The sequence below is a fragment of the Notothenia coriiceps genome, unplaced genomic scaffold (genome assembly GCF_000735185.1).
Source record: "Notothenia coriiceps isolate Sejong01 unplaced genomic scaffold, NC01 NC01_scaffold00024824, whole genome shotgun sequence".
NCBI lineage: Eukaryota > Metazoa > Chordata > Actinopteri > Perciformes > Nototheniidae > Notothenia > Notothenia coriiceps.
In genome coordinates, this window is record NW_011357525.1 from 47,480 (window position 1) to 63,653 (window position 16,174).

Sequence of the window (16,174 nt, forward strand, 5' to 3'; positions counted from 1 at the left end):
CTATTTCACACAGGCTGCACCCTTTAATGGAGCTCTAATTGAACCAAATCTGCAGTATGTGCTTTAGCAAACGGATCTTATTGAGCTCTATAAGGGATGGAATTATACTATGGTAGCATATTCATCCCGTTTTTCATGTTACAATAAAGCTTAAAATAGTTTGCACTAAAAAGCAACATCAATTCAGCTAACAAAATGTAGAGTTGAATTGCGAAAGAAACAGAAAGGCAATAGGCGCGTTCACACCAAGTACTTTTCCCACAAAGGTTCCTGAGAACTCTTTAGTTCTCAGGAACTAAGTACAGATCGCGTTCACACCGGAAATGAGTTTCCTGGGGGGTGGATTAGGCAAATGAAGCCGCTGACGTCACTTCTTCTGCTTTGGGTTTACTGGCAGGCAGCAAACAACTTCACGGCGTATACTGCCGCCCAAAATCCCCGGCCGGAAGTCCCCGGAGTTAGGGACTGGCTTCAGTAGAAGCTGCTGGGACTCACTCCCAGCAGCCTTCCGAGTAAACGGCCAGAACGCCGACACCTCCTCATCTCCACCGCTCCCATGTTTTATTTTGTGTTGTCATAAGTTAGTCTCTCTGCGTTTCTGTGCTGGGCTAATGCTAATGATGCAATGCGAGGATAATAAAATGGCGGCTTCACAAACGTTTTTGGGAGTTTGACGGGGCGTGGTTTGCATTCCGCCCAGCCAATCAGACACAGGAAAATGTTTCTCCCACGAAAGTCCCTGCTCTCTAGCAGGGACTGAAAAGGGGGTCAAAAAGGTTCTCTAGAACTAATTTAGTAGCTGGGACTTTTTGGTGTGAACGCAACTAAATCGTAGTTCTCAGGAACCTTTGTGGGAAAAGTACTTGGTGTAAACGCGCCTATAGTTATTCTACTCATGGCAAGTTTTACTTTTTAATTAAGTTTTTTAAAGTTATTTTTGTTCAGTGGTCACTAAACCTCTTTTTTAAAGACGTGACATAATGTAATACAAATAATAATAATAGTATGCATAGGATCTGAGCACAATGTTTCATTTATAATGTTTTAGCTTATTCTAAAAATAAAACATTATAACAACCTTCTTGTGGTGTTGTTTTGGTGTCATAATTAAACATGGTTTCTGTCATGATCTAAACTATAATACAAAAAAACATATTTCACTAATATTACAATAAAAGAGCAGTATGTACTGCTTTGGTTTTCAGGGCTTCTTAAAAACTCAAAACATAAGGCTTACCAGTCTTTGTTCTCAAATGATGCCAAGTTACATTTAGAGGAAAATAGAAATTAAACCTTACTGACGCACAGAACATTTTCAATGTAACCTGGGAATATGTTTTCTAATGCTGCAGGTCACTCACGAAGACAACCTGCCATCTGAGATTGTATTCACAGTCAAGCTAGCCCCATCTCATGGCTTTATCCGGCGTTTTACCGATGCGGAGGAGCGCTACATCGGAACCAAACAGTCCCCTGTCAGGACGTTTACCCAAGAGGACATTAACAGCGGGAACATCCAGTACATGCAGGCGGAGCCCAACAAAATGAACGACACTTTCATCCTCGATGCTACCAACGGAGTGACTGATGTCAACGGCATTAGGATGTCTATTGACATCATCCCACGCCTCATCCCAGTTCAAGTCTTCAATTTCACGCTGAACGAGGGCGCCTCCAAGGCTCTCACTGAAGATGTGCTCAAAGTCACCAACAGACACTTTTCTGGAAACAACTTCCTGTATAGTTTGACTGAGCCCCCGCTGCACGGTCACATTGAGCACTCTCGACATACCGGTGTGGCCATAACCTCTTTCACCAGGAGGCAGGTGAGACACTCCTATTTTGTGTAGTGGTATATTTTTCATGCCCTCAACACAAAACACACAGAGGTCATTTTTTTGTTGCCATTTTACAGGCATAGAATAATTTATTGGAGAGGGTGTTTTCTCGAAAAATGTAAATATCATTTCATTTGAAGGCTTCATTCATGTATAAATATTGTTGTATTAATTATGGTTGCACTACTAAAGCAACAAGGCTCATGACTACAGGTTTATCTATAATGTCTATAACCTAAATCATCCATATTTAAATAACCAAATTAAAATGAGAATAAAATGGCACTACTCTGGTTATCTCTCCGCTTGCTCCTGTCGGGTTTGTGCTCCTAATTAATTAGTAAAATTGTCAAATGCATTGAGTTGTTTCGTTCCTATATGTATGTGCTGACATGGACTAATAGTATTGGCCTGAGAGTCTTTAATCATTATTGTGTTATTTACTTGTTTTGCAGTTCTATTCTCGTGTGCTCCCTAATCATTTTCATTATCTTTAACTAGGTGGAACAGGAATTCATTTACTACGTTCACGACAGCAGTGAAACCTTAGCTGACAACTTCACTGTGATGGCCAACGACCCGGGCCTGAGGAAGCAGAGTGCGGCCCAGACGGTGCATATCCAGGTTTCAGCTGTCAACGACGAGCCTCCTGTTATAACAGCCAACAGGGTCCTCAGGGTGAGTCGCCACTGCTGCTCTATATTTAAACTCAGATCTGGCAGCATAACTTTGAGACAATGCTCATGTGGGCAGTGTTGCACGTTACCATGGCTGGCTGGCTGGATTAGGGGAACTATGTCTGCTATGCGGAGGAGGGTCCAGAGGGGCAGGCTGCACAGAACAGACCTTTACATACATTTGGAGCTGTATGTTTTTGTTAGGAAAGCATGTTTTTGTCTCTAAGGTGTTCAAATGTTGCTTGTCTTCAAATGAAACACTACTAATTAGTGGTTTGATTGCCGGCAATGCTGCTTCAGTGAATTGAAGTGGCTTTTTTTTTATACATATAATGCGTTGATTACACATTGTTTCAAAGACTTCTTATGAATACAAAATTGTTTATATGAAAGGAAAATAACTCTCAGGCATTACATGACAGAAGGTCTTGCTGCAGAAAAATGTGTCGCTTGAATTTTGTCAATTTCACAGGCATCCTTGTTGAGTGAGAGTGATGGCATGGGCTGGAAATAGAAAGGATTGTCACCACGTCTCCCCGGTTCAGACCAGTTTCCTCAATTTCAAATCACTCTTTAATATGAGCTTAGTCAAAGTAACCCTGCTGCTGTTTGTGGAAAGCTCTTCTACTCACAATCCCTGTCATTTGGGAAAGTAAAGTAGGATGAAGTTGATGTGTTTAGTCGAATTTGCCGAGCAGACCTGACTTTTAGTCGGGAGGAGTCCAGCTGGAAAGTATAGGTCTCTATTGTCTGTGCAGCTTTGCCCTAAATGCCTCAAATTCCTCTGGGATCCTGCAGACTCACAGAATAGTGATTTCTAAAATTCCCAGCACTAAAGAACTTCAGTTCAATTAAAAAGGTCATTAATTAGAAACCCGAAGAATATTTTTGTAATGAGCTGTTTATTATATTTGGTGGTTACTGATAAACAAGTCTGCACATATTGATGACAGGTTGCAATTAAATGTACTCATTAGAAATGATTTGATTTTATCTTAATGTTGTCCACAAGGTGGCTCTCTGCCACTGCTCAAGATAAATTTATACTGTGGAACATATGGAGAGCTTTTCCTACACTCACCTTTTATTAATTCCCAAATAATATTTCAAAAGTTATAGTTTTGATGTTCATATATTAAAAGTAATGTGACAGCGATTTTCTTTACATGTTATATAAGATTGCACATGCTTAACTGTGGGATCAAATACAAATCTGCTTTAAAAAAACTAAAACTACAGACACAACCATAATCAAATCATTTCTGGGTTAAACGACGAAAGATTGTCATGCCAAGAAAGATCTTAAGTTATCGTTTTTGTAATACAGAATGAACCACTACAAATGTTTTGTAGTTGTGGCGGTACAATCATTTATGACCTTTGACTTATTGTGGTCTGTGGTGGTTTGCTTCGATGGATATACATTTTTTTTTTTTAACTGTTCCGGTTTTAAAGTTCATTTAATTCAGTTTTGTATTCATCTTAATTGACATCCTTACATCAAGAGAAGGCTTCAGACCAAGCAACATGTGATTGGAATCAGTCTATTTAAATCATTTCATTTTTAGATTTATTCATGTTATGTTGAGCAGGTTGGATAAAACCACCAATCTAACAGTTCAACAAATAAACATCAAAACATTCGAGGCTATGCAGTGACGGAGACACACAGGAATTATTTTAAAGAAGATCAAAGATGAAAGCGTGGTGAAGTTTGTTTTGCTGAAACCTGACTGTCATCTCCATCACTAACGCTACCTGCTGAGCATGACAAGCAGCAGACATCTTGTCATGTTTGAGGGATTGATCTTGTCTCCAAGGGGCTCTTTGTGCAAATTGATCTCATGTGTCTTTTCTTTGAATTTGTTGAGTCACACTGATGTTCCCCAGACAGATCCCGCTGTGACTTCCTGTTAAAGGGGGATTATTGGAGGAGTAGATGAACACACACTCACAAGTCTTCTCATATGGGAACTCTTCATGCTGTGGGAGTGGTGTGATGTGTGTGGCGTCCCCATGTGGTGGGTGAGTGTGTGGTTTGCAGGTGCTTATTAAAAAAGTACCCCGTGCTTCTGTTCCAGTAAGTAACACTTACAGCCAAGTGAGAGGCCAGCTCACTTCTAGTTACACCTGAGTCTTTCATTTTGTCCTTTTAGCATAATGTTAGGGCCATTTAAACTCCACTGTCCCCCACTATTTTGAGTTTAAAAAAAGGTAAAACCTGTCCTCAGATTCTCTCACACTTGTGAGAGGCTCTACATTCTTGTAGCATCTTTTGTTGCCGTCACTACTCCTCTCGCTGCGTTGCCCAATTCTGCATTTTGTGATCACTGACCTTTATCACGTAAACTAACATTCAGAGAGCAGCAGTAGAAACTTGCGAAGTAAAACGCTAGTTTAGTTAGTTCCTGTTTGAAGAGAGATGTTACTGTGCTCACACAGTTTATAAATAATACACTTAATATCTTGTGGCTGACAACACACAACAGAAAAACAGCCTAAAAAGGACACCCACTATTGAAAAAAGGACCGTCTAATGATACTGTATATAGGGATATAATCCAGTCCTTGAGCTCCAATCGGTGTGGTTTTTGAGACCAAACATTAACATGTATTTAAGATGCTATAATAGATTAGCCTTTAGACTTACATCCCTGAGGTTCCCCTCAACTCTACACAACATGGGTGTCGTATTGCCATACTGATATTCTGTACAAACTGAAGTCCACTGAGACAAATTTAATATTTGTGATATTGGGCTATATAAATAAACATTGATTGATTGAACATCATTGTTTTTGTTTTTAAGCCCACAACTTTACGGTTTTGGCTTACCTATCAACATCATTTCCAGCCACAGCAGGCAGCTGTTTTGAGCCAAAAACTACAAAATCTCACTATTCACCATCTCACTCAGGATTCAACGGAGACTAATACATAGTTCAAAGGATATTGAATCACATTCACCAGGTGTCCAGAAAAATAACTCAAAATCAGAGATACTGCTGCCTTGTATCTGCTAAATGTGTTATTTTCTTTCAGTGTTAACTGGTTCCCATTACCCTTAGTGACCAAAAATAATAAAAAGTGCTTTTCATACCAACTAATATGACATTCAAAATGAATAACACTAATTTAGACCTATATATGCATACTATAGTATGTAATTATAGATTTGAAGCATGCATTGTTCAACAATACTATTTGGCCTTGTGTCACGACTTAATAAGATACCTGAAAAGAATGGCACTATTGTGAATGTTATTAGAATAACCTTTTTCTACTATGACAAGTCAAAAGCTATCGAGAAATCAGAAAACCATATTTTCATGATTTTCTTTGAATTTCCTCAGTAATTACAGTGGAATCATAACTTGTGTGAGAGACAATGACATGTTATGTCATAGTTTCCGGCCCGGAGAATAGAGACTCGTGCTTTGTTGTCAAGTGTCTGCACGCTTCAGTCGTTTTGTGCTCTGTGTGTCAATGAGCTCCTCTGTTGCTTCGTGTTAGCTCTAGACTTTTGAATTTTCATGGAAGCAGGACCTTAACTGTGCCTCACCAACACTGCAGCACACCCAACTCTGTTCTACAGTGTGCACCGCTATATTTAGTCCTGAGATGGCCCTTATTCGAATGATGTTGTTGAACAGGACTCGAGTGATATTCTTCCATTGGTTGTTATTGTCTCACCGTATTTAGATGCCTCATCAGGAGATTATTTTGATGGCAGTTCTGCTTGGTTTAATGCTGTACTGCACAGTTGGAAAATGACGAGAGACAAGAAAAGGAGAGAGAAACATGTGAAATAGCCTTGGAGCTGGACTCACACCCACAGCATCCTGGGTTCATTGTATATGATGATGAATGAGGACGTCATTCATCATCAGAGCTGTTAACGTTGGCCTTCTATTTGTCATGCTTCCTTTCAATGGCATTATATCTGAGCAGAACGTAGGTGTTACATAAATGTGCATTTAAAAAAACTGAGGTACATGAATAATGATCCTGTTCTGTCATAAATAATGCAGGTCTTTTGTCCCAATGTTGGGAAAAATATGACAGTATTTCATAACGTCCATCAAAATAAATGTCAAACTGGCAGATGTTGTTATCTTGCCCCCACATCCTGTCAGACCAAATGTTTCCCTGGAGGTCTATATTTTCACAGAGATTAAAGGTGACACCTGTGTACCTGTCCATCTTGTGTCCAGGTTTGGGTGTCCTCTGTGATGGAGATCAGGCCGGAGGATCTGAGAGCGCAAGACCGGGACTCCCCCCCCGAGGAGCTGCACTTCATGGTGATCCCCCCCAGCAACGGTCACCTGGCCCTGAAGAGTGCCCCCATGAAGGCCCTGCTCAACTTCACCCAGGCTCACATCGACCAGGGGCAGCTGCTGTTTGTTCACAAAGGTGCAATCTGTTTTCTATGACCTACTGAAGAATTACCACCACACAGGGCTGGAGAAGAAACATTTTTAATCAGAGATAACAGGAATTGCATTTTACATTTACAGATAGCATAACAACTGACAACATAAGTGAAAGAGGTTTTACAGGAGGGGTCAGGAAGCTGTAGACTTATATAATGGGTCTCTCCCCAAATTAAAAATTACAAAACCTATATTAAAAACAGGTTTTTGTGTGTGTTGTTTTTTCTGACAACAGTCTCGAAGAGGAAAATCCCATTTGCCAAATACGGGCGATACATTCAGTAGATCTGTATTTGTTAATTTACTGATATCATATTGTCATTCTTTGGTACAAATGAATGATTCAAACAAATGGTATTGAAAACAAACAATAAGATGTATTTGATATTTTTGTTTAGTTTATGTGAGGTTCTGATGTCATGAAAGTTGAAAAATGGAACATGGTATTGAGCATCAGCCATACTGTAATATATATTGATAATAGAAAAGTTGTTGTACCTTTTACGTCCACTAGAAGATGCTGTTTTCAATTCTTTAAAGTTTGATATGCTTTACATTTCACAACTCACATTGAAGCATAGTCATCTGCAAGAACAATTGTATTTTTGATTTCTTGCAACACTAATACAGACAAAAATAGTCTGGGAACTCAGTTTGATGTTATCAGTCTCAGATCGGGTTTCTGCTTACTGTTCTGATTCCTATCCACTTCTTTCTTTCTGTACTTGTCCCAACAGGAAATGTAGCAATGACATTGTGTGAAAGAGACTTACCCTAGCCAATATGTTGAATAATGCATTTATTTTTTACACACACCTACACAAGTATTAACAAATGTTTAGTTCAGCATATCTATTCCATTGTTGACTAAGAATAATCATGTTTAGCTTGTATTGCAGTTTTTCTTGAGAGACTAGCATTAGGAACGCTGACTTAGTGCTTTTTTTTTGCACATTTTGCAGAAACCAGACGTAGCTGATAACAAAACTAAGATGTTGTTTGTTCCTTGCAACAGTCATCCATCAACTTTGCCTCTTAGTCTTCTTAACAGCTTTTAATTGTTTTGTTTAATTGCATTTCCAGGTGCCATGTCTGGAGGATTCAACTTCCAAGTGAACGATGGTGTGAACTTCACTCCCAGGCAGATCTTCAGCATCACTGCCAGAGCCTTAGTTCTCAGCTTAGAGAACAACCGTCCAATCAAGGTGTTTCCAGGTACATCCCCCCTCTGATCTGAGTAGAGCCTATCCTTTCAGAATAATGTTCAATAGTTTTAAAAACTCAAACAAATCTAACAATGTGCTAGTCTTTCTTTTTGATATTGTTCCTCTTCCCATGTACAAACCACACTTGCTTTTTAAACTATTCAAGCTCTGCCTATACTTTTGTATCTGTGTTTTATCCATTCTCCCAATATGAGATCACCAGATTTGTTCATGTTGAAACTAATCGGCTGCTCTCATGATGAACTGAAACCACTTATTTTTTTCCGTCCCTCAGTCATCCTCCCTCAGAGGCAATTTTTAGCTGTATTGATTTCCTCTTCTCTGCTTTCATTGTTACGGCTCAGCTGGAGATTTGTGTGTGTGCGCTTTTCCTCTCATTTTGCCGTATTTAGTAGGATTTACCCTGCTTGTATGTTCTACAGTCTTAGCTCAGAATCCCTTCAGTTAAATAATTCAGCACCTTTCCATCTGTCATTACTTTACACTAATACCAGACTCGTGAATCCTCAGACATTGCTTCATGTTTTGATATACACTTTGCTACTTTTAGCATGCTGGTTTTTGTCTGTGTCCATAAACGCATTTCACGATTTCCCCGAGATTTCCAGTGGTCTGGTTTGTGAATTAGAAGGGAAGGGTATTGTGAAGGCAGCAAACTGCCAACTGGCACGTTCCGCTGATCTCCCCCGCCACAGGGTGAGTGGGTACTTGAAAAGCTGTGCCTCTGTCTGTCTGAGGCAGCCCTGTTGGTGCTGTGTGCCAGGCGAGGCAGAAAGGGGGGGGGGGCTTTAACTGACAATGAAGGGTTTTTGATGGGGTGAGGGGTGACGTTAAACACTTTCACACAGTGGAGGTGAGATTAATGTTTTCCTTTCTTCTTGCACAATCTTTAACTCTCTGTGCAAAGACTCCTCACTAAATGGTTTCATATGCCTTATGTAGCGTTTACCTGAAACCATTCATTGTGGTGTTGCCTGGAAATACCATGGCATTTCCTTCAACGTCTTTTTGAATACACAGAACTTCTTATTTTTAAGTGTTTTTCCAAATGGAGACATGAACGGATGGTAGAAGTGATCATTTTTAAATATGGGGATAACTAAGGGTGTAGATTTGGTGTCAAAAGTGTACGCCCGAGAATTTAAATCTATGTTTAACAAAGGACTTTAAGTTTCTGAAAAGTGTATGGTGCAGCAATCAATTCAGTTTATTTTCCAAAAAATAAAAGTACAAGTTCAATCATGAGAAAGAGATTGACTTGTGTTCAATTGGATACAGCAGTACACTTCTCAGCAGTATTGTCTGCAGGTCTTCCTTCATTTTAGCCTTCTTACATCCACAACAAATCACCAATACAAGTCTGCCAAGCACTTGGCAGCTAATTTCTTGTAGCACAATCTTTCTAAAACCATCCTAGAAGAAAGTTTAACCATTTTCATTAATTAAGATCTTCTTTCATCTGGACTGTGGTACACAATAGTACAATAATAATGTTGAAAAGAGAGATTTTAGGAAGAAAATAAATGTGAAAAAGAATATTGTTATACCTTAATGATATTCTAATATGGATTATCACACTCCCAAATTGCTTTATCCTTCTAATCTCTTTTCATCATTATAATTTTAAAGATATTATCCCATATGCCTCAAAAACATGACCTTTAGTTGGGTAATATTTGTGGCCTGTTGTTTGAGCACTGTGTTTGTAGGATGTTTCACACATTATTTGTCCCTTTCAAATTCCCAATGTGGCTCACTTAGACTCGCAAAGACTAAACTACAGGACTTCCTGTGAAGAAGTATTTTAATAGTGTTTGGCATTTTACATTTTACATCTCTATGTACTACCATCACAAAATCCTGAACAAAATATCTGACAATATAGTAAACACATCATGTGCCGATTAAGAGCAGGACAGGTTTTCATTGTGAAAAGACAAGAAAGTTGGTTTCTCCCTCTCCCTTCTTAAGAGGTTCATTTCCCATGAGAGACAGTCATGGATGGTGGGAGTGCTCACGATATGTGATGAATGAATTCACTGTGCTGAGCCCCTTTTTCCCTCTATCATTGCCTTTCATCGTTTATCGGCACTCTTTTTTAGGATCTTCACAATCTTCTTAGTGGCAGCACATCTATGGAAATCTTCTGTAATTCATGTTAAGAGGAAAAAACGCTCACAGTACTCCCCGTCATCATGCACAGAAAATTACTCTTTTTACTTTTTCCCCAAGTGGAAGATTTCCGTGCCTTCAAGGAGCTGATCCACTTTTAATTTCTTGTTTGGATTTTATATAACAGCCTGCACTGCAGTTGGACCATTGTGTAAAAGCCTGTGATGTCTGCAGTGCCGCTTTAATTTGACACTTCAAAGGGCTCCCATCGGTCTATTCCAGTGCGTTTCTTTGCATAATTTGGTGTCAAAAAGATGTGAAACGCTTCCAGAGGGGAAAACTTGCAACATTTGATGCAGCCACAGATCTTAACAGCGTGGTGACAGCTAAACTGAACACCAGACAAATACAGCTAATTTTCTTGACAGATATAGTTTGATGATCAATTATCTAAGCCAACTCACCAGCATTACTCTTGATTTAATTTCACGTCTCTTCCACAGGCTCTTCAACTGCAATCACCAATGAGGACTTACAAGCAGTGACCAATGATATTAGCAACACCTCAACCCGCATCATTACATTCAGTGTGATTCGGCAGCCTAAACTTGGGCGTCTGGTGACGAGGCAGCCTGACAATTCAACAGTGGATATTTCCACTTTCACACAAGACATGGTGAGTGAAGAACTGGAGATTTTCATGGAATGAATAATAGATAGTCTGCATCCTCATTCAATAAATGTACTTTGCTCTTCTTTAGCTGAATGGACCATGTACTCTAAGGCTTTTATGCAATCAATTATTGCTGATGGTTTTGTTCTGACACAGTTAAAGCTGTGAAGCTCTGTGCACTTTATTTACTGCTGAGCATCTCAGATTTAAATTAATAATGGGCTCTATACAAACTTTACATCTTTCAGAACGGTGATTTAGGCTACTGAACTGTTCTGACAGTTGATCGAGCCATTAGTTCACTTTAAGGATGGCTAATCTGCATGTTGTGCAAATATGTTGATGTGAATTGATTTTGGATCGTGGTTTCTCTGAAAGATCTGTGGTGGCTTTTACTCTAGGTGGATAGGAAGGAAGTCGTGTTCATTCAAACCCCCATCGAGTCAGTGGGCTGGGAAGCCATGGACTCCATGACCTTCTCTGTGGCATCATCGCCTACAACTCTGGACAGCCAGACCTTCAAAATGGACATTTCCTATGAGAATACCGGACCTGAACACAGCACAGTCTTGCTTGCAAACAAAGGTATGAAGAACAGTATAGCAAGAGCTGATAAGATGATAGGAATAATATTATTTTAAAAGAAACATATGATATATGAAAGGTTAATGGATTGTCAAAGGTATTACAATTCCCACTGATGGTAATATTAAAGGTGCATACTTATTTTCCTGCTAATCCATCCAGTAGTTGATGAGATATTTCAATGGAAATGACAAATATTGAGTTTGAAATGGCGCTAGTGGTAAAGTCATGAGATGCCCGAAGCCAGTAGGCTTTATCTACTGGCTACCACAAATGTCTTCCTTTTGATTTAATAGCAGAAATACTTCAGTCTGGAACAAATTGGTGGACCCATCAGCTCACCAAGAACATATTGGCACACACTCTGAAACTACAAGCCAAAAACGACATGTCAACACTAGAAACAGCATACAAAAGCTTTGTTTTCACTGTTTGGACAAAAGGCCAAAATGGCATAGAAAAAACAATGTTTACAAAAATACCTGTTTAGCCATCAACTGCCATTTAATCTCCCATCCCTAGAGAAGAATGGCTAGATTTCTTTTTGACTATGCTCTTGTGTTTGTTTTTATTTTAAAACATGTAACACTGTTGTCCTTGGTGATAAGTGTTATTTGTTTTGCTTGGTGCTAGGTGCTGAGGTAACTGAAGGGGAGAGTGTCATCATCGATGAATCCAAGCTGGATGCCTCTAACCTGATGTCCAAGCTGCCGACACCTCAGCGGAGCTCCCATGAGGTCTGGTTCCAGGTGACCTCTCTGCCTGAGCATGGTGTCATAGTGGTAGGAGAGCGAAACCTCACCAAAGAGAAACCTAACTTCTCCCAGTTCATCGTTAACAAATACGGCATTACCTACAAGCACGACAACTCAGAGACAACTCATGATTCTTTTGTATTCAGTACATGGTTAAATCCTAAGGGGAAAACTGCTCAGCGTCCCCAAGATGACATTGATATCGTTGAGGAGTATTTTAACATCACAATCACACCTGTGAACGATCAGCCACCTTTGCTAAAAACCAAAGCTCCAAGTCTGAAGGTGGTACAAGGAGATACGGTAGCCCTCAGGCCTGAGAACCTCAAAGTTGAAGATTTGGACAATCCTCCCGGTGATATAAAGTTCTCTGTGATTAGCAAGCCAAACAATGGCTACCTAGCTCTTGGAGGACATTTGAATGAGTCGGTTGAGACCTTTACTCAAGCCCAAATCAACAATGGAAGTGTCTATTTCATCCATGATGGAAGCTCAGTGTCAGGGGTGTTCTACTTCAGTGTGACGGATGGCCATCATAAACCAATATATAAACTCTTTAACCTAGAAGTGACGGAAATCACAATTTCTCTAGTAAACTACACTGGATTGACACTTGAGCAAAGCAAGACTTCAGTATCCCTGACCCAACACAACCTTGCTGCTGAGACCAATGGGAGAAACTTCACCATACACTACCAGATTACAAAGCCTCCACATTTTGGCAAGCTTTTGAAGGACAACCAAGAGGTGACAACGTTTGAACAGGAGGATCTACAGACTGGAAGGTTGTCCTACCACATGATCTCCCTATCCTCTGCAGAGGATAGCTTTGTATTCACTGCCTTCACTTCAGAGGCAAATTTGACCAATCAAGTGTTTAACATAACAGTCAGACCTTTAATCCAGGTTGGCAAAGGTTTTAGCATTCCAAATGGTATTGCTGTCAAACTCAACGCTGGCTTTCTTAATGCCTCTGAACTGGCTAATATCAGTAATAGTGACCCTACATTTGAAATTATCTCCCATCCTAAGTATGGGAAGGTTGTTTGGACAAAACCTAAAATGTCCAAGAAAGCTGTACCGGCTGAGTCCTTCACCTTTCAGGAGGTGATGCAGGAGATGGTAGCCTTGCAGCTGAATGCAAACATGACGGGAGTTCAAGAGCTAAATGACTCACTGGTGTTCGTACTGAAAGCTGATAACGTCCAACCTGCTAAAGGCGAGTTCCATTTTACAGTTGTGCCATATGATGCAGCACTTTTTTCAACCACAAAGAGTCCCGTTCCAACCACATCATCTGTTCCTCGGACTCCAATCCACACTTCCAGAAATGGGACTGCTTCGCCCGTCCTGTCGACAGCTTTCCTCTCCACCCAGCAAACAAGCAAAAACCAGCAAAAGGTCAAGGCACGCAACCGATGGGGAAACTCCAACAGAACTAGCATATTTAGCACGACTCTTGGCAAGCCCACGCAGGGAACAGAGGACTTCCCTTTTAGGAACACACCTGTACGAGTAGAGTCCTACCCTCAAAAAACCTCCAGTCCGCTCCTGGTCATCTTACCACTGCTGGCACTTCTGTTGCTTATAATCATCTTTGTAGTCTTGGTTGTCTTTCTTCGACACCACAGGCATCGGAGAACTTCCTCATCAAAAGAGACCGCTTCCACTGATGTTCCAAGCAGTCAGTCCTACCATGGTCAACCCCAGAGGAGCCCAACAGTTCCCACGGTGACTGTCACTCCATTAAACCCCAGCTGCCCAAATAGCCCCTTGTTTGATCGCTTATTGACGACAAATCAGGGTTCGGCGTATAACACTGTTGATTCTAACATACTTTTAAGTTCTTGGAAGAACGGTTCCCCTGCATCGTCTTCCGAAATTATTAGAACCACCACTCCCACTCTGCAGATTAATCAGTACTGGGTATGAGCTTTTACTAGCCGACTGGAAACTATATCCTCTGCAAAATACTGTTACTTGTTTTGACAACAAAAGTGGTTGTGTACTCAAATAGGGTGGCAATAAATTGTCTTTTTTTCTATTCATACCAAAACAAATTGGCATTTTGTTTAAGGTGTTACTTGTATTAACAAACCTTACATTTCCAACTGTTCAGCTTCATGGAGCCTTTTAGCTTCTTTTAGCTTGTGGTTAGCAAGTAAAGACCAAGATTGCTTTGTCTGAGAGTTGATATGGGCTAATCCAAAAGGTCCCAATATGGCCATAATGAAGCACTTTTGGCTAGATGCATAATTAGGACTTTTTCTGATAACGGTTTAAATAAAGAACTAAAACAAAAGACCATACAACTGTATGTCAAGGTTGTGCTAGCTTGTTTTGAGGTGCTCTACCCCCTAGTGGCCCCAAAATGATTGGTGCAGCTTTAAGTAAGGATAAAACAGATACCCTTTTATTGAGTCTCAGTGGTTTACAACCACTGCTGTATATTGAGTTGGAGGGTCAGAATTTGTTCAGCATTGAACATTTATAAAGTGATCATCATTGTGTTCAATTGTAACCTGTGTTTGGTAATCACTCACATTGTTATCTGGTCCTCATGCACGATGAAGTCTCTTCCATTATAGGTTATTATTATCATCAGAGTGGAAGGTGGTGCTAGTAGCGGCTTGAAACTGAATTACTAAGACTGACACTGGCACAAAGTCGAAGCATTTCAATTGATTGTGCATATTTTATATTGTTGTTGTGTATTATATATCATAGTATATTAACTTTTTTAACTCAGGTATTTTGTTAAGTCCTTTACTCCATGTTACCTTTAATGAGGGTTGCATATTTTGTCAATCACTGAGGTCTTTGTTTAACATTACAGGGTTTCAATATGATAAAAGACAGTTTTGTCACAAATGGCTGAATACTGAAATGAGACATTGAAATGGTTTGTTTGGTACTACTATTAAAACGTTTTTAATAGCGTAAACAAATCCCACTGCTCAAAATATTAGCACTGTTTTTCAGTTTTTTTAATCATACTTATTTTTGCATTATTTAAATAAGTGTGTACAAAAAAATCAATGCCCTGACCTTAAGGATGACACAAATCTACACTGTAATTTACCCGATTTCACTTCAGTGATTACAATTTTTATTTTAAGTTCATTATGTAATATATCTACAACAACCTACTGTTGAATAGTTTGGTGGTTCCACATAATTTTCAGGACATCAAGCAGCTTATCCTTAAACAGACAGGCACAAGAAGTGCATTTTTAAAAATACTGACAGTCCCTTCGTGAAAATAATTACAAATCACTGAGATTTTCTTTGACTGAATATAGTGCTGGTATGTATACTAATGATTTACCTCTGATAAGCCTGTTCCTTGACATAATCTACTTTAAGCCTTGGTGGTTTTACACTGTAATGATGTAGCTGCTGTAAATGAAACATACTGCTCTGACAGGTCCTGGCAAGCTAAGGGAGATGAGAAAACTACTGAAATATGTTATGAAATAATTTTGTACTGAAGAGAAGTGTCTATCCAGTGTATTCCAGTCTCATCTGAATGATGTAACCTGATGTGTATAAGAAGTGTCATATTTATTTATACCATATTTTTAATAAACCACTATCACATTTGTGTGAGGAATCAGTTTATGCTTCCGTACAGTAGCATAATCATAGTTTGTGTGTGCGTCTAAAACCGGTGCAGACTATTACAGGATTCATTAGTGTCCACATGTTCCCTTTTTTCTTGTACTGAGTTTTTGTCAACCTGTTCCCCTCCTCTCAATGATACTTTTCCTGTTGCAACAAAAGAGACACTGCTCCAGAGGACCAATAACAAAAAAGATTGTCATCATCACTTCTTCTAGTTTCCTGCAATTACTTTAATTGTAGTTTTTTCACAC

The 16,174-nt window shown here is 39.6% G+C and overlaps 1 protein-coding gene across 1 annotated transcript; it reads left to right on the top strand.

Annotated features, from left to right (window-relative positions):
- Window positions 1–1,343: 1,343 nt before the first annotated feature.
- On the top strand, window positions 1,344–15,903 carry LOC104955791 (chondroitin sulfate proteoglycan 4). Its single transcript, XM_010783184.1, has 7 exons — window positions 1,344–1,826; window positions 2,340–2,516; window positions 6,730–6,928; window positions 8,032–8,163; window positions 10,790–10,962; window positions 11,361–11,544; window positions 12,178–15,903. The coding sequence occupies exons 1-7, from the start codon at window positions 1,344–1,346 to the stop codon at window positions 14,229–14,231; spliced, it is 3,402 nt and encodes a 1,133-aa protein (XP_010781486.1). The 3' UTR covers window positions 14,232–15,903.
- The last annotated feature ends 271 nt before the right edge of the window (window positions 15,904–16,174 follow it).

Coding starts and splice junctions, on each gene's coding strand:
- LOC104955791 (XM_010783184.1), top strand. CDS start 1,344: ATGCTGCAGGTCACTCACGAAGACAACCTGCCATCTGAGATTGTATTC. Junction 8,164..10,789: donor TCCAATCAAGGTGTTTCCAG/GTACATCCCCCC, acceptor TCTCTTCCACAG/GCTCTTCAACTGCAATCACC. Junction 11,545..12,177: donor AGTCTTGCTTGCAAACAAAG/GTATGAAGAACA, acceptor GCTTGGTGCTAG/GTGCTGAGGTAACTGAAGGG.